This window comes from Panthera tigris, chromosome B2, assembly GCF_018350195.1.
Source record: "Panthera tigris isolate Pti1 chromosome B2, P.tigris_Pti1_mat1.1, whole genome shotgun sequence".
NCBI classification, from domain to species: domain Eukaryota; kingdom Metazoa; phylum Chordata; class Mammalia; order Carnivora; family Felidae; genus Panthera; species Panthera tigris.
This window is the reverse complement of record NC_056664.1, coordinates 63,439,711-63,457,937: the sequence shown is the minus strand read 5'-3', so window position 1 is coordinate 63,457,937 and position 18,227 is coordinate 63,439,711. Positions and strand designations below refer to the sequence as shown.

Below are 18,227 nucleotides of genomic sequence, written 5' to 3'. Positions count from 1 at the left end.
AAGACATGAATAGACTCTTCTCTAATGAAGACATCCAGATGGCCAACAGGCACATGAAAAGATGCTCAATGTCACTCCTCATCAGGAAATACAAATCAAAACCACACTGAGATAACACCTCACGCCAGTCAGAGTGGCCAAAATGAACAAATCAGGAGACTATAGATGCTGGCCAGGATGTGGAGAAATGGGAACCCTCTTGCACTGTTGGTGGGAATGTAAACTGGTGCAGCTGCTCTGGAAAACAGCGTGGAGGTTCCTCAAAAAATCAGAAATAGATCTACCCTGTAAGCCAGCATTAGCACTGCTAGGAATTTACCCAAAGGATACAGGAATGCTGATGCATAGGGGCACTTGTACCCCAATGTTTATAGCAGCACTTTCAACAATAGCCAAATTATGGAAAGAGCCTAAACGTCCATCAACTGATAAATGGATAAAGAAGTTGTGGTTTATATATACAATGGAATACTATGTGGCAATGAGAAAGAATGAAATATGGCTTTTTGTAGCAATGTGGATGGAACTGGAGAGTGTGATGCTAAGTGAAATAAGTCATACAGAGAAAGACAGATACCATATGTTTTCACTCTTATGTGGATCCTGAGAAACTTAACAGAAGACCATGGGAGGAGGGGAAGGGGAAAAAAAAAGTTACAGAGAGGGAAGGAGGCAAACCATAAGAGACTCTTAAAAACTGAGAATAAACTGAAGGTTGATGGGGGTGGGAGGGAGGGGAAAGTGGGTGATGGGCACTGAGAAGGGCACCTGTTGGGATGAGTACTGGGTGTTATATGGAAACCAATTTGACAATAAATTTCATATTAAAAAATAAAATTAAAAAAATTGTTGAAATGGTAACAAAGGATTCAGAATATTTCATAAACATGGTTGATACACCAGTAACAGAGCTTGAGAGGATTGACTTCAATTTTGAAAGAAGTTCTATTGTAGGTAATCAAACAGCATCTCTGCTACAGAGAAATCTTTCATGAAAGGAATAAATCAATGCAGCAAACTCCACTGTTGTCCTATTGTAAGAAATTGCCACAGCCCCCACCTTCAGCAACCACCACCCTGATTAGTCAGCAGCCATAAACATCAAGGCAAGTCCCTCCACCAGAAAAAGCATTACAACTTACTAAAAACTCAGATGATGGTTAGGATTTTTTAGCAGTGAAGTATTTTTTAATATTTATTTATTTTTGGGGGGGAGGGATAAAGAGAAAGGGGACAAAGGATTTCAAGCAGGCTCGCTGCTGACAGCAAAGAGCCCAATGCAGTGGTCGAACTCATGAACCATGAGATCACAACCTGAGCCAAAGTCGGACGCTCAACGATGGAGCCACCTAGGTGTCCCAGCAATAAAGTATTTTTAAATTAAGGTATACATATTTTTTTTTGACAGAATGCTAATGCACACTTTATAGACTGCCATAGAGTGTAAACATAACTTTCATATGCACTGGAAAATCAAAACAATAATGTGACTTGCTTTACTGCCATTTGCTCTATTGCAGTATTCTGGAACCAAACCTGTAATATCTGTGAGACGTGCCTATACTCACTTGTCAGTGGTTCTTTCTCTAAATTAGGGTCTTCTGGTGCATCAAAACGACCTTCTGGTAACTTTGGCTTCTTATGAGACTGTTTGATGGGTTTGGATTTTTCTCCTTGAGAACTCATTTTCCTCACGGAACAACACACAAGTGGTGATCCTAGAGAGTGGAGACAGTGAAAAAATAGGAGCTGCTTATTTATTCTACTTTAAAAAATTAACAATTTATTTGTTTTTAGTTAATACACTCACTTTGATCAAAGTTCAAAAAGTACAAAAGGACATATAGCTAAAAATCTTCCCTCTATCTTCCAGACAGGCATTTCCCTTCCTTGGAGGCAACTAATATTATCAGTTTAAAAAGAAGAGCTCTGAAATAAATTAACCATTATCAAAATCATAAAAACTTCTAATATAAAATACTGATTCCTGTCTGAAGCAATGCCCAAAATACCAGAAATGAGATCATTAACAGTAACTAAATAGTACAAAGTTTAATGACAGGATTTACTATTTAAATCGCAAGGGACTTGTGATTTAAATATATCTTAATCCAGCCTAAATGTCCATCAACTGATGAATGGATAAAGAAATTGTGGTTTATATACACAATGGAGTACTACGTGGCAATGAGAAAGAATGAAATATGGCCCTTTGTAGCAACGTGGATGGAACTGGAGAAATAAGTGAGGGGAAGGAAAAAAAAAAAAAAATGGTTAAAGAGGGAGAGAGCCAAAGCATAAGAGACTCTTAAAAACTGAGAACAAACTGAGGGTTGATGGGGGGTGGGAGGGAGGGGAGGGTGGGTGATGGGTAGTGAGGAGGGCACCTTTTGGGATGAGCACTGGGTGTTGCATGGAAACCAATTTGACAATAAATTTCATATAGTGAAGAAAAATAAATAAATAAATAAATAAATCTTAATCCTAATTAAAATATATTTGAATCCTAATCATGGTCTTCTTTTCCTGCCAATTAACATTTAAAAATGTATTAGGCATTTACAATATAAAAGTGAGATCACTTTCACTATAGGTTATAAAGAGAAAAGTTGAACAACTTTCAGTACTATGAAAGTTATGCAACCCTTGTCAAGATAATGTTCAAAAGGCTAAACCACCCTGAAAAAATGACCTCAGGGTTGGGTTTTCAACTTTCTAAAGGAATGGCTCCAAGGCAAACCAAGGTAGGGACCAGTTCCAGTTCCACCACTGTGGTTAAGTGGAATAATGGCTTCTGAAGATCAGAGCCTAATACCCAGAATCTATGAATAAGTTAGGTTCCATGGTAAAGGAGAATTTAGGTAGCAGTTCGAATTAAGGCTACTCATCAGATGACCTTGGACCAGGGCGATTATCCTGTACTATCTGTGTGGGTCTGCTGTAACCACAAGAATCCTTAAAAGGGGAAGAGACAAATGGAAGAGAGAACTAGAGAGAGAGCAGTATGAAATAGCCTTGATGGATATTGCTGGCTTCGAAGATGGAGGAAAGGGGCAATGAGTCAAGGAACTGTAGCAGCCTCTAGCAGGTGGAAAAGGAAGGAAATAGATTCTCCCCCTAGAGCCTCCAGAAGGAACATAGCCCTAACACTTTGATTTCAGTCCAGAGACTTCTCACCTCCAGAACTGGAAAATGTTTTAAGCCACTAGTTTGTGACAATCTGTTGCAGCTGCAGTAGGAAACTAATACAAGCACTTACTAGTTGGACCTTTGTCAAGCTACTTACAAAGTCGCTTTTTTTTTTTTTTAATGTTTATTTTTGAGAGAGAGAAAGAGAGAGAGAGAGGAAGAATGTACACGGGGGAGGATCAGAGAGAGAGGGAGACAGAGGATCTGAAGCAGGCTCTGCGCTAACAGCAGAGAGCCTGATACGGAGCTCGAACTCACAAACCCTCAGCAAACCCTGAGTATGTGACCTGAGCCAAAGTCTGACGCTTAACTTAGTGAACCACCAAGGCACCCCAAGTGACTTACCCTTTCTAAATCTGTTTCCTCCTGTCTAAATTGAAGGTAAGAGTACCTATCTCATGAGTTGCTAAATAGATTAAATAAGACAATTCATGCATAGCACTGAGTACTGTGACAAATTTTATCTATTATCATCATAGTATTATCTGGAAGCTCCTGGTAGCATTACATATAATTAGAATTTTCTTTCATTATATGTATTTTATTCATATTCTAGTTATCACTACATCACCCTACCCTCTACTTTAAAAAGTTATATAAACATGGGCGCCTGGGTGGCTCAGTTAGTTAAGCGTCTGACTTCGGCTCAGGTCATGATCTCGCGGTTCGTGAATTCGACCCCCGTTCCGGGCTCTGTGGTGACAGCTCAGAGCCTGGAGCTGCTTCAGATTCTGTGTCTCTCTCTCTGCCCCTTCCCCATTCATGCTCTGCCCTCTCTCTCAAAAATAAATAAAACATTAACAAAAATTTTTAAAAATTATATAAACAAAATTATAAAAAAATAAAAAATTATAGGGGCGCCTGGGTGGCTCAGTTGATTCAGTGGTTCAGGTCATGATCTCACAGTTTGTGAGTTCGAGACCCACGTCAATCTCTGTGCTGACAGACTGGAGACTGCTTTGGTTTCTGTGTCTCCCTCTCTTTGCCCCTCTCCTGCTCACATTCTGTCTCTCTCTCTCTCAAAAATAAACAAACATTAAAAAAAGTTAAAAAAAATTATATATAGGGGAGCCTGGCTGGTTCAGTCAGTAGAACATGCAACCTTGGAGTCATGAGTTTGAGCCCCATGTTGGGCACAGAAATTACTTTGAAAAATTTTATACATATATATACATATATATATATATATATACACACACACACACACACACACACACACATATATATATATAATGTGTGTATATATATATGCACACATATGCACATATTTATATATATATGTGTGTGTGTGTCTTTTTATACATATACACTGTTCACAGCCAACTTGGAATTTATATAAGATTTGTTTGTAAGATTAGATAAAGTTAAAATTACATACAAACTGTATTAGCAATTTCAAAATAGTACATCAGGCTCTTCATTTGTTTATCTACTGTATGAGTGAGTAGAGAAATTATAGTTTGACCAACTGGAATACAAACTAGCATTCTCCCACAAATCCAAGAGCCCACAAAACACAAATATTAAAAAAAAATATATAACTGAATGTTTTAATAAAGCTATGACAATGATCTACAGGATTAATACAGTTTTCTCCCATCTACATGCTCACTTATATAAATGCTTCATATTTATGATATTAATTGGCTGAGAAAAACTCTGCCCCTCCCCCACTCATGCTCTGCCTCTCCCTCTCAAAAGTAAATAATAAAACATTAACAAAAATTTTTAAAAATTATATAAACAAAATTATAGAAAGTTAAAAAATTACAGGGGTGCTTGGGTGGCTCAGTCCACAGCCAACCTGGAATTTATATAAAAATTTCTATATACATTAAAATGAAAACATGTATTTATTTAAAATTTTTATTTATTGACTTAGAGTATAGATCATTTTGCCTTCAAACTCCCACTTTAGTATCTAAGCACATATTGCATTTTTTCTTATGTTCTCATAATAATACTTAAACATATACTAAAAGGCTAAAGAGAAAAACTGGTAATAACATCTTATAAGGCAGCATTTATTTTAATTTTTTTTTAATGTTTATCTATTTTTGAGACAGAGAGAGTCAGATCATGAACGGGCGAGGGGCAGACAGAAAGGGAGACACAGAATCCGAAGCAGGCTCCAGGCTATGAGCTGTCAGCACAGAGCCTGACGCAGGGCCCAAACCCATGGACCACAAGATCATGACCTGAGCTGAAGTCGGACGCTCAACCGACTGAGCCACCCAGGCGCCCCAGCATTTATTTTTATTTAAGAAATGGAAAATATAGAAATCTGAGTTTCTGGTTATATTAACATACTTCATATAACAATCTGATCTTGATTCATTGTGATTAACTATTTAGAAAAATATTATATTGAAAATTTTGGTGAACATGGACAATGCTCAATTGAAAGATATTTCCACTCCAAATCATGGGCTTTTTGTTAATTAGTCACTTCTTGTCTGAAATATAGGATTCTTTAGCATTTGACATCAAAATATCCCAATTTAGAAAGTTTGGCCATCCTCCACAATAGAAACTTCAGTCCATCATCTGATGTCCAACTATCTATTCATCTGCAAATCTGTTACAAATTTGTAAAGCATGAAAGGTTGTGTGTAAGTGGTGATAATTCAGTGATAATACAGATTAGATCTAAATTGTGGCTAATGACTGACTAGACTGTGCATCGGGTTACTAAGTAAGTCTATGCTACTGTACATCAAATAACTCACTTTGAAGCCTAAAAATCAGCAAGTATTTAACATATACCAATAGCCACCTGCTCCTGTGCACTCAAGCTCAACTCAATACAATAAAATTAGCACTTTTTGTTTAGGTTTGGTTGCTTTTGCAAATCAAAAAATCTCTTAACTCAAAGCTTGAAATGATATTCAGTGTAAAAATTAATCTTGGTATGTTCCAAATCTGTAGAAATTCCTAAGCACTTATACAAAATCATAAAAATGGCACAAAATGTAGTCTTGGGTACCAATTATAATGCAGACAAAATCTGAAGCTAAAAATTTTTCCTCTTGGGGCACCTGGGTGGTTCAGTCGGTAAAACATCTGACTCTTGGTTTCAGCTCAGGTCATGATCTCATGGTTTGTGAGATCAAGCCCTGTGGTGGGCTCTTCGCTGCCAGCTCAGATTCTCTCTCTCTCTCTCTCTCTCTCTCTCTCTCTCTCTGCCCCTTCTGCTCTCTCTTGCTCAAAATAAATAAACAAAAAAATCTTTTTCCTCTTAAGTGATACAGATATACTAAATGTAAATAATACAAGTAATAAATATGTGTTAAATGCCTACTATGTGCCAGGCACTGTGCTAGAAGCTAAAAATAGGACATCTCACTAGAGCTCACAATTATCTGATGGGGCAGGTGTGACTGTCTTTAGTTTGCAGTAATTCTGTTCAATATGAACAAAATCATTTCCTGAAAAAGTGGCATTAGGTCAATGTGGTGGAGACTGCTAAATGTCTCAAGTAGCCACTTTTCACTTCTTCCGTTTAGTTCTAGGATTCTCACTCCCACCTTGTTTGCTATTAAGCTGAGCATCAGACCACTCACTTAGAGATTACATTTCACAGCCTCCCTGCAGCCAAGCATCCATGTGTCCAAGTTGTGACCAATGGGTTGTGACCGAAAACGATATGCGTAAATTTTAGGTTGCCTTAATTTTGCAACAAGCTAACTGCCCTGGATTTCTTTTCCCATTTCCTTGGGTTGTAATATAGACATGGCAGGGACCCAGCTTCAACCATGCAGATGTGGACAAAATCCAGAGCAAGGTGATACTTAAAATATTTAATAACTTGTATAGACAGTGCCCATTCAGAACATATGTCCAACCATTCAGAACATAGGTGTAAATAACTAGTAAAATTCTACTACTGTATATGGGGCTGATCATCGGCATTGCCCTACAGATGGTGGAGCAATGAGATGAAAAGAACATGGATCCCCGAATTACCTGTCAAAGCAGAGGTGTCCTGCCTGTCCCATCAGCAGAACCATTACAGCAGCTTGGCCCCTTGCTTCAGTAATACAACAAAGAAGTAAAAAAAAAAAAAACAACAAAAAACTTGCAAACCAAGGGCATTAGAATCACACGAGTCCCAATGACAGCAACACCACTTATTAGCAATGTGGCCCTGACAAAGTTACTGTATGTATCTCACTGAGTCTGTTTCCCTATTTACAGAATGGGGGTACTTCTACTTATCTTGCAGGCTAGTTCAGAGAAATTAAGTAATGCATATGTCTCTATGTGCGCACACTGAGAGTAATAATAACTTGAGCCTAATTCTAGGACACAAGAGTCAATGTACAAAAGGGTTTTTGGTAAGGAACAGGAAGGTAGGTGTGTTGTTGGAAAAGACAGAAGAGTTGCAAAGTGTAGAACTTTATCTGTAGAAAAAAAAAGTTGCAAGGAAAAGCTAAAAAACCAGTTTTCTCAGGGGACTCTGAGATCAGGGAGGCCTACGTTGAACTATTTTTGCAGACAGGTAACAGGGTGACAGAATGTGGAGAATTCCTCTCATTTCTGGACAGTACAAGAGAAGATAGGGACATTGTGCTCTTTGGCACCCACAAACTTTATAGCTTTGGAAATGAGTCCATGCACAGCAACCTGGCAGTCATGGTGACAGTGAGACACATGTGAGTAGCTTGATGGGCAGACACCAAGAAAAAAGGGTCTATCAGATGATAAGGATTAGCAAAGAGGTGAAGGTGAGCCCCAGAGCCACTCCTATGGATTCTGCCTGTCAAACAACAGTAATCAGTAAGCATCAGTAATTACTAAGCATCAGTAATTACTAAGCATCAGTAATTACAGCTGACCCTTGAGCAAACAAGTTTGAACTGCACAGGTCTGCATACACATGGACTTTTTACAGCACAGTACTGTAAATGTATTTTCTCTTCCTTATGATTTTCTTAATAACCTTTTCTCTAGCTTTAGTGTAAGAATATATAATATGTGTAATCTGCAAAATACATGTTAATCAACCGTTTACATTATCCTAAGTCTTCCGTTCAGCAGTAGGCTTTAATAGTAGTTAAGTTTTGGGGAAGTCAAAAGTTATACGTGGATTTTTTTTTTAAGTAGGCTCCACGCCCAGCATGGAGCCCAACGTGAGGTTTGAACTCGCAACCCTGAGATCAAGACCTGAGCTGAGATCAAGAGTCAGACACTTAACCAACTGAGACATCCAGGCACCCTAAAAGTCATATGTGGACTTTTTATGGTACAGGGGTTTAGGCCCTAACCCCCAAATTATTCAAAAGTTAGCTGTATATTAATGTTAGTATTACATTTTGGCCATCAGCAAGCTTCTGACTGTATCAACTACATGGGCAATAGCTGACAAACTTAAAGCAAAAATTATCCTTTGAGAAACAAAATCACCACCATAAAGCCCATGTCTTCTTCATCAAGGGGTGATATGGCCTTATCCAAAGCTTATTCTGAACTGTGTTTACAAGTACATTACAAGAAACAAGATGACCTTTTTTTTTTTTTTTTTGAGAGAGAGAGAGAGACTAGGTGCAAGTGGAGGAGGGGCGTAGAGAGGAGAGTGAGAATCCCAAGCAGGCTCTGTGCTGACAGCACAGAGCCCAATGCAGGGCTCAAACTCCCCAACTGTGAGATCATGACCTGAGCCGAAATCAAGAGTTGGACACTTAACCAACCGAGTCACCCCAGTGCCCCGAAGATGACCTTCTAAAAGAAGAAATAATAGGGGCCCCTGGGTGGCTCAGTCAGTTGAATGTCCAACTTTGGCTCAGATCATGATGTCACAGTTCATGGGTTCGAGCCCCGCATCGGGCTCTGTGCTGACAGCTTAGAGCCTGGAGCCTGTTTCAGATTCTGTGTCTCTCTCTCTTCCCCTCCCCCACTCGTGCTGTCTTCCTCTGTCTCAAAAATAAATATTTAAAAAAAATTTTTTTTAATTATTTAAAGAATAATAAAAGCAACAGAAAAAATTGAATTACTGTTAAAAAATTGAAACAACAAACAACTTTTCAGAACTTGTTTCTGACAGTTTGATAAATTAGAGATGCCAAAAACCTACAGCTATAAAACATCTAAAAAGGTTGAAAAATATACAAAAATTTTTTAATCAAAGAACCTTTAAGAAAGTAAATAATGAGAAACTAACAAAGCAGTCCAGCGAGGTAACCAAACACTTAAACCACCATATATCCTGTGCCTTTCTCACCTAGAGTTTAGGGTACAGAGCTCCCAGGACAGCAGGGAGAGGAGTCTTTTGAACCTGAGCAAAACAGAAAGCCTATCAGAGGCCAAGACTCAAGGAGGCACAGCACTCAGAAAAGTAATTGAGCCTGAAGATTTTAATTTGCATATAAAACACCCGGGGATCTTTGTTAAAAAAGCAGATTCTGAGTAGGTCTGAGTGGCATCTGCATTCTGCATTTTAACAATCTCCAGGTGATGCTCATGCTGCTGGTCTAAAGAACAAGGAGCTAGAAAAAAACTTCCAGTTAATGAAGAGAACTGTGAAGGAAGGATAAGTGTCCATCTCAACCTTGGTTCTGAGTGGATGTGTAAAAGAAGCCTTCTAGAGATTTTGAAAGTACTGGCTGACCATACTTATGTTTATGTATGCCTGATTGCACGCTATCTGCACGGTCGAAAACCCCCCGAGGGGAATACCTTATATAAAGTGGACCCAAGTCTAAAGTTGAGGTGCCCCGGTCACATGGCAAAAGCAGAAGCAAATCCTCTGAAAAATACTCTCTCAACCCATGTCTCATGTAGGTCTCACAGAGAGAATCTCAGGAAAATATGTGTGGAAACAAGCCATCACAAGCAAGAGTCAGCAGAATCAACAAACAGGGCCAGACCATAAAGATTCAACATACTGAAATCACTGACATCAGAATATAAAATAACTATTTAATGTGTTCAAGGAAAAAAAAAGCCAAAAAAAGGAGAAATGAGTAAGAGACTATGCAAGACCAACTTAAAAAACACAGAAACTTAGAAATATAACAATTTAAAGTTAAAGCTCAAACGAAGGGCTAAATAGCAGAACAGATACAGTTGAAAAGAGAATTTGTGGTCTAGAATTTAGTTCTGAAGCGATTATGCAGGAAAAAGCATAGAGACAAAGATGAAAATAACCAAAGAGAAGCTCACACATGTGGAGGATAAAATGAGAAGGTCTAACAAATGTTTGTTTAATCATAATTCCACAAAGAGATAATGGAAAGACCATGAGAAATAAAGCAGACAGGAATCTTCAGGTGTAGGAAGCACAAAGAAATGCCAAATTAAAGGGGCAAAAAAGTACATCTAGAAACAAAGTAAAATGAACAATCCCAACATCAAAGGAAGATCTAAGAAGACAGATAAAAGACAGATTACTAATAAAGGAACAAAAATTGGACAGATAACTTCCCCATAGCCATAATAGAAGCCAGAAGATAGAGCTATGAGAAAATGATACACCCATTAAAACCACCTTTAAAAAACAAAAAGTAAAAGAAACCAGATCTTTGGATTAAAAATAAGATATATATCAAAAAGAACACTAAGAAACTTTACCACAAAAGACTGTCATGAAAGGAACTTCTAAGCAATTTACTTTAAGAAAGTGATCCCAAAGGTGAAGTGTGAGATAAGAATAGAGAGAAAATAAAAGTTTCGTTCATTGACTGTATAAAACCATTAACAACTGTGATGTGGGATTATCAAAAGCACAACCCATTCCAACATATACATGAGAACTCACACATATACACACCTAAAAGGGTGAACAACAAAGGTAGAGGGTGAGTGAATTCAAAGCATTTTTACACCTTGTAATGTTTAGGATAAGGTGTTAACTTTAGACTTCCTTAGGTATGCATTTCAATTTCAAGGATAACCAATAAAAGACAATGTATATCTCCCAAACCAGCAGAAGGAAAAAAGATGGAACAAGAAAATATTTAACTCAAAGTATGACAAACAGAAAGTGAAAAAAGACGGGAGAAATAGAGCCAATTATATCAATAATTATGGTTATAAATGGACTCTTCAGTTAAAAAGGTATAAACTTGTCAGACTCCAAAACAAAATCCAGCCACATGCTGTTTATGTAACAAGCACCACACCATGTTTCTAAAACAAACAAAAAAAGAAGACCCATTTTATGGACTGAAGGTTTGAGTTCCCCTCACCACCCTCATTCATATGTTGAAATTCTAACCCCTGATGTAGTGATATTAGGAGGTGACCCCTCTGTGAGGTAATTAGGTCATGAAGTGGAGCCCCCATGAATGGGATTAGTGCCCTCATAAGAAGAGATAAGAGAGCCTGCTGTGGCCTTCTGCTCTCTGCCATGTGAGGAGACAGTGAGAAGATGGCCATCTGCAAACCAGGAGTAGGCTCTCACCAAAGACCAGATGTCCTGGCACCTTGATCTTCCTAGCCTCCAGAACTGGGAGAAATAAATGTCTGATGTTTAAACCACACTGTGGTAACTTGTTTTTGTAGCCCCAACTACGCCATGGGAGATGCGCCGTTTCCATGTTTTGTTTAGTTTTGTTTTAAAGAGAGAGACACACAGAAAATGGAAAGAAAATAACCACAGTTAGAGAAGAAAATGATAACACAAACAAAAGAAATAAAAAAGTAAGAGATTGGGTGCCTGGGTGGCTTAGTCAGTAAGCCACTGGCTGCGTCCTGGTTTCAGCTCAGGTCACGATCTCACAGTTTGTGAGTTGGAGCCCTGCATCGGGCTCTATGCTGACAGGGTGGAGTCTGCTTGAGATTCTCTCACTCTCCCCCTCTCTCTGCCCCTCTCTAGTTTGTGCCCTGTCTCTCTCAAAATAAATAAATACACTTAAAAAAAAAAAAAGCTGAGAGCATCAACAAAACCAAGAGTTGGTTCCCTTATGAGACTACAACTACTGTAAAGTATTTAGTTAGGCAAATATGAAAAAAAAAAAAAAAAGAGACAGAGAAGGCAAAATAAATAATATGAAGAAAATAGATTCCATAATGGGGGGAGCCCAGATGGCTCAGTCAGTTAAGCATCTGACTTTGGTTTAGGTCCAGATCTCACCGTTCACGAGTTCGAGCCCAGTGTTGGGCTCTGTACTGACAGCTCACAGCCTGGAACCTGCTTTGGATTCTGTGTCTCCCTCCCTCTCTGCCCCTACCCTGCTCACACTGTCTCTGTTGCTGGCTGTCTCTTTCGTTCTCTCTAAAATAAACAAACAGGAAAAAAACTTAAAAAGTAGATTATATAATGAGAGCAGAAATTTTTTAAAAAGGGAACTTTATGCCTATATAATCAAAGTATACAAAATGAACAATTTTCTAGAAAAATTTAACTTATCAAAACTAAAAGAAAACCTGATAAACAATGCAATAACTGTCGAAGAAATTACATCAGTAATTTAAAATCTTCCCTGAAGGAGCACATAGTTTTATAGTGAGTTATACCAAACACTCAAGGAATAAATAACCTCTTTAAGCAAAATATAACAAAGACAGCAAAAGGGTGGAAGACTCTCGAATTTGATTCTCGAATAGAGGCTAGAATAACTTAATTTCAAAACCAGAAAAGGAAATTGCAAAAAAGCAAAATTACAGGCCAATTTCTAAACAAAATATAAACATATCAAATCCAACATATTAAAAATATAATCATTATGGTATGCCTGGGTGACTCAGTTGTTTAAGGTTTGAACCCCACATTGGGCTCTCTGATGTCTGCACAGAGCTGGCTTTGGATCCTCTGGTTCCCCGCCCCCCCCCCCCGCCCCCCCCACCCCTCTCCCCTTGTGCTCTCTCTCAAAAATAAATAAATAAAACTTAAAAAAATATATAATCATGATCAATTTGAATTATTTTCTAGGAATGCTAGAGCATTAGCAAAATCTACAATTCACCAACTCACCAGATTTAAAGGAGAAAAATGATATAATCACTGAGAAGATGAAGAAAAATGAGTTCAGTAAATTTCAAGATTTATTGTCTTAAAAACCAGACAAATACATAAACAACAACAAAAACCCTTCTAGACATAGTATAGGACTTCATTAACCCGATAAAGGGCACATCTACAGCTAATATGACATTTAAAGTATGAACACATTCCCTTTACAATCACAAACAAGATATCAACATGTTACTGTAAATCTGAGCAAGGAAAGAGAAAAAAAAGATATAAATATTAGAAAGCAAAAAACTAGATTTTCATTACTTGCAGATAATATAAGTGTCTACCTAGCATACATACCCTCCCCACATAGCTACAAATAAATTATTTAATAAAGTAATTTAGCTAGGCTGCAGGATACAAAAGCATTAATAATTCAACTATGTATCTATACATAAGCAGCAGTCAGAAAATGATAATTTAAAAAATTATTGAGAAGCGATCAAATCGCAACAGGAACTTTTTTTTTTTAAAGAATTTGATATGCAAAGCAGATATGTAAGAAGAGCCAAGGCACTTCTGAAAAACAAATGGAGGCATTTACCCTATTAGATATTAAGACTTATTATAAAGGTATGGTTATTAATACAGCTGATAAATATCAGCACAGGAATAGACAAATCGATGCAACTGAAAAGGAAACCAAGAAATAAACCCATGCATATATGTTTATGTGAACTTGATTTAAGACAGCTGGCATTGTATCAGTGGGGGAAAGGTCTACTATATGGACCAGGACAACTGATTATTGACATGAAAAATAAATGAAATTGGTTTCCTGCCTCACACCATATATAAAAATCAATCCTGGTAGAATAAAGGCTTAAATATAAAAAGCAAAACTATGGTCCTTTGAGACGAAAGTATAGGAGAATAATTCTGACTTTAGGGCAGAAAAGGCTTTCTTAGACAAGATCACAAAGCACTGACAATAAACAAAAGATCAAGACAAAATTACAATAAAATTATGATTATCTGTTCATCAAAAGACAACTTTCTTTTGAAGATGTGTGATTGTACATGCAGAACCATTATTTTACTGTGCTACACTGCATATAATTTTTTTTAAAGACACCATGGAGTGACAAAAACAGCCCCAAACTGGGCTATTTGCCACTTACATAACCAAAAAAGGTTTAGCATTCAAATATATGTAAAGAATATCAAGAAGAAAGATAAAAATGGGGGTGCCAGTTGGCTCAGTCGGTTGAACATCTGACCTGGGCTCAAGTCATGATCTCATGGTTCAGGAGTTTGAGCCCCGCATCGAGCTCACTGCCATCAGCAGAGAGCCCACTTTAGATCTTCTGTCTCCCTCTCTCTCTGCCCCTCCCCTGCTCGCGCTCTCTCTCAAAAATAAACATTAAAAAAAATCCATTAAGAAAATGAAGAGATTTCACCAAAAAAGCTAATATAAATATTTGAAAAGATGTTTAACTTCTCTAATTGGATAAGTTAAAAGAGAAAAGGATGGGGCGCCTGGGTGGCGCAGTCGGTTAAGCGTCCGACTTCAGCCAGGTCACGATCTCACGGTCCGTGAGTTCGAGCCCCGCGTCAGGCTCTGGGCTGATGGCTCGGAGCCTGGAGCCTGTTTCCGATTCTGTGTCTCCCTCTCTCTCTGCCCCTCCCCCGTTCATGCTCTGTCTCTCTCTGTCCCAAAAATAAATTAAAAACGTTGAAAAAAAAAAAAAATTAAAAAAAAAAAAAGAGAAAAGGAATTTAGCTAGGATACTGGATATAAAACCCAGATTTTGCCTAAAGCAAAATCACAATGATCTACCATTTCAAAACCCTATTCAGGCAAAAATCAAATTTTCTGATGATTATCGAATATTGACAAGTATGTGGAGCAAGAAAAACTCTAATACACTGCTGGTAGGAATGTAATTGCCAGTAGGAACAGAAAATGCCTTTACAACTTGGCATCACATTGTAATACTGCAAAGGCCTATACCATAGGTTCCAGAATTCCACTCCTTGCATGAGAACACCCATAACTTATGCAAGAATGTGTAGCAGCCAATCTTGGTGTTTCCAGAATTACCCAAATGTCCACTGAGAAGAATGGAAAAACCGTACGATATATTCTCACAACTGAAAATAACTACAACCTTACACAGCAACATAGATGATTCTTAAAATACAGTGTTAGTAGGAAAAAAGCAAGTAAAATACAAATGGTAAGAAGCCATTTCTATAAAGATCAAAAACATGTAAAATTACACGGCTGCATCAGGAAAAAGCACACAGGTTGCTGTTTAATAACAGAAATATTCTGTTTCTTAAATTGCAAAATGGGTTCATGAATGTAAGCTGTGCTTCATAACTTACTCGTGTTATACATGTTTTGGGTATCAAATACCTCATTCTTAAGTTTTTAACACAAGTGCAAAAGGGATGGTGAATGAACACATAACAAAATGTGCAGTTATTACCTTGAAGGCTGGATAAAAATGGGACTTTCACTTTCTGTATTATTCTTTCCTGGAACATTTAAATGTTTACAATTAACAAGTAATATATCTGGGGAGAAATGAATACAGAAAACAAACTGCATAGAAATCTGGGATTCATTAATATGAGAAGCAGTAATTCTGTTTTCAACTTACACAATTTCTCCAGGATGCCCTCAATTAAACTAATTGTGGTTAAGTTCAAAATATTGAAAAAAGCTTCCAACAAAAATAGGTTAAAAATGGCAGTTTTTACTGAAAGCATACATACTTCTTTGTAGTTAACAATTCGACTTCATCTAATTTTTATTATACTAATTTGCTACCGTGGGGCGACGTCTGCACTTTTCCAGTTTTTTTAAATACAGTAAACCGCTACATTTTTTGATGTAAATTAAATAAGTAAATGAAAGTAAATGAATGATTCTCGTTCCCAAGGGCCGTCTTTTCCATTTTTTTTTTTTTTTTTCACGAGCATCAAAGCGTAGTGCGCCCTGAGAGCTCCAAAGTAAACAACCTAGAATGTTTGCTGCCCTTCCAGACCAGAGCAATGACCGGAAGGACGCAGGTGTCCAGGCTCTCGAAGGGCTGGGGTGATCTTCTAGCCCTAGTCCCAACCCTGAGCCGGGCGGTGAAGGGACCTGCCCAGGACCAAGACGTGCGTGGCTGAGCTGAGGAAGAGAAGCTCTGCAACACCCAGCACCTTCAGACTCCCGACACACACGCGGCTTCCCCGAGGGAGGCTTTTCTCGCGGCGCTCGGCCTTCGCGACCCCGCCCGCGACCTTGGCCCCGGGGCCGGGCGCCTTACTTGCCGCTCTCCACGCGGTGGCCGGGATGTAGCCAAGCAACCGAGCTAGCCTCGTTACAGTCATGATGCCGACTCCCGCAGCGTACTCTGGGCTCAGCAGAGGATGAAGGAGCAGGAAGAAGGAGCCAGCGGCGCAGTTCGGAGCCCAACCCACAGGCGGGCCGGATCTCTCGTGAGGCGGGGCGTGCTTGAGATTGGGTGGGGCCTGCGTAAGGAGGGGCGGGGCGTGCGTGTGGCCGGGAGGGGCGGGCTTCCAGAGCTCTTCTAGGAGTCTGTGCTCCAATCCTGGGCTGTGTGCAGGAAAAGGCGGATGGAGAGGGTCAGCTTTTTCGCGAAGAGCGACTCAAGCTACCCTGACCTTCCTGGTGATTAAAATCCCAAATCATGGCTGAAGTTGGATGAGGGAATAATTCCGTGTATTCCTCTTAATCTGAGGCAGAGGTCTTTTGAAAGATCTCTTTTATAGTATACAAAGATAAAAGTACCTTTTACTCTTTTGCCCGTGTAATAGTTTTCTTTCCCCTCAATTCTCTTTTGTTTTTTAAATATCTAGTTGTTCAGTGCACTAATTCGTGATTTCTGACTCATTGACCAGATGACCTGAAAGATGACAGTTGTGAATGAAGTGCAGAGCAAGAGAAGGCTTGCCATCTGGTCCAGGCTGTAGTGGAAGGAGCCCTGCCAATTGGCCTTTGAATTCCAACAGTTGCAGTGGTGTTTGGAACATATGTGGCAGATCAGGAGGCTTTATGTAACTTGTGGAAATCTTTACAGAATCACAGTGCAGGTCCCTAGATTTTTTATTTTTCAGAAAATTTTTTGGCTAACTATTGGGTGCTGGTAATGTCTGACAGTGTGACATTAGGGGGCTATGCAATCTGAGTTTCTCATCAAGAACTAGGAGTTATCTGATCCTCCTAGATAAGGAGTCCTTTTACTAAGAGTATTATATACAGATCAGGGCCGGAAACAAAACTCAAGCAATTTTTATTAGCAGGTAGCTCCCACACATACATTTGACCCTTAGTTTATATATATAGCTTAACAACAAGTTGCTTGTGACTAGTTGACTGAGGAAAAAATTCGAAGCTGTTACACAGATGGCTTTGCTAAATATACTGACTCAGCTGTCAATGGAGTGCCTTGGCATTTAGAGCCCCATTTAACAGAGGCCCTGAAGGAACAGGGTGGGGGAGGACAGAGAGATGCCTGGGGGAGAGATCCTCTCAAGAGGCTAGAACTTTATTTTGTACACTTTGCCTTCCCGGAAGGAGATATGGCTTGAGATAAAGCTCTAAAGATCTACATCACTTCATGGGCACTGGTTTAGTCAAGTGGGCAGGGACTGGGAATATAAAGGTATTGGAATAGTCCTTTGGAATAGGACCTCTCAGAATCACTCCAAAGCATAAGAACATTTGGATCTTGTTGCTCAATTAAAAAAAAAAAAAAAAAAAAAAGGCTCCCATTTCAGAAGGTCTCTTAATCAGAACAAGATTACTGCTACTTACCTATCACTCCATCACATATACCAAAATTTCATATCTTAAAACAATAAACACTTATTCTCAGTTTCTATGGGTCAGGAATCCAGGAGCCAGTGTACCTCTGGCTCTCTGGCTCTAGGCCTTAAGGGAGGCTGCAGTCAAGGTCTTAGCTGGGGATCCAGTCCCAGATGGAGGCACAACTAGGGGAGGATCTGCTTCCAAGTTTACTAGCCCAATTACTGGCAGGATTTAATGCCTTGTGGGCTTTGGGACTGGAAACCTCCTTCAGCTCTTGCTATGTGGGCTTCTGCAAAGGTCACTTCATAATATGTG

The 18,227-nt window shown here is 38.9% G+C and overlaps 1 protein-coding gene across 1 annotated transcript in view; it reads right to left on the bottom strand.

Annotated features, from left to right (window-relative positions):
* SDHAF4 (succinate dehydrogenase complex assembly factor 4) overlaps positions 1–16,573 on the bottom strand; it is a 31,251-nt gene extending 14,678 nt beyond the window's left edge. The window contains exons 1-2 of the mRNA XM_007090101.3: positions 16,408–16,573; positions 1,569–1,718 (exon numbers count right to left, since the gene is read on the bottom strand). Of these exons, the coding sequence (XP_007090163.1) occupies positions 1,569–1,718; positions 16,408–16,471 (214 nt within the window). The 5' untranslated portion in view covers positions 16,472–16,573. The remainder of the gene's footprint in view (positions 1–1,568; positions 1,719–16,407) is intronic.
* Positions 16,574–18,227: the final 1,654 nt, after the last annotated feature.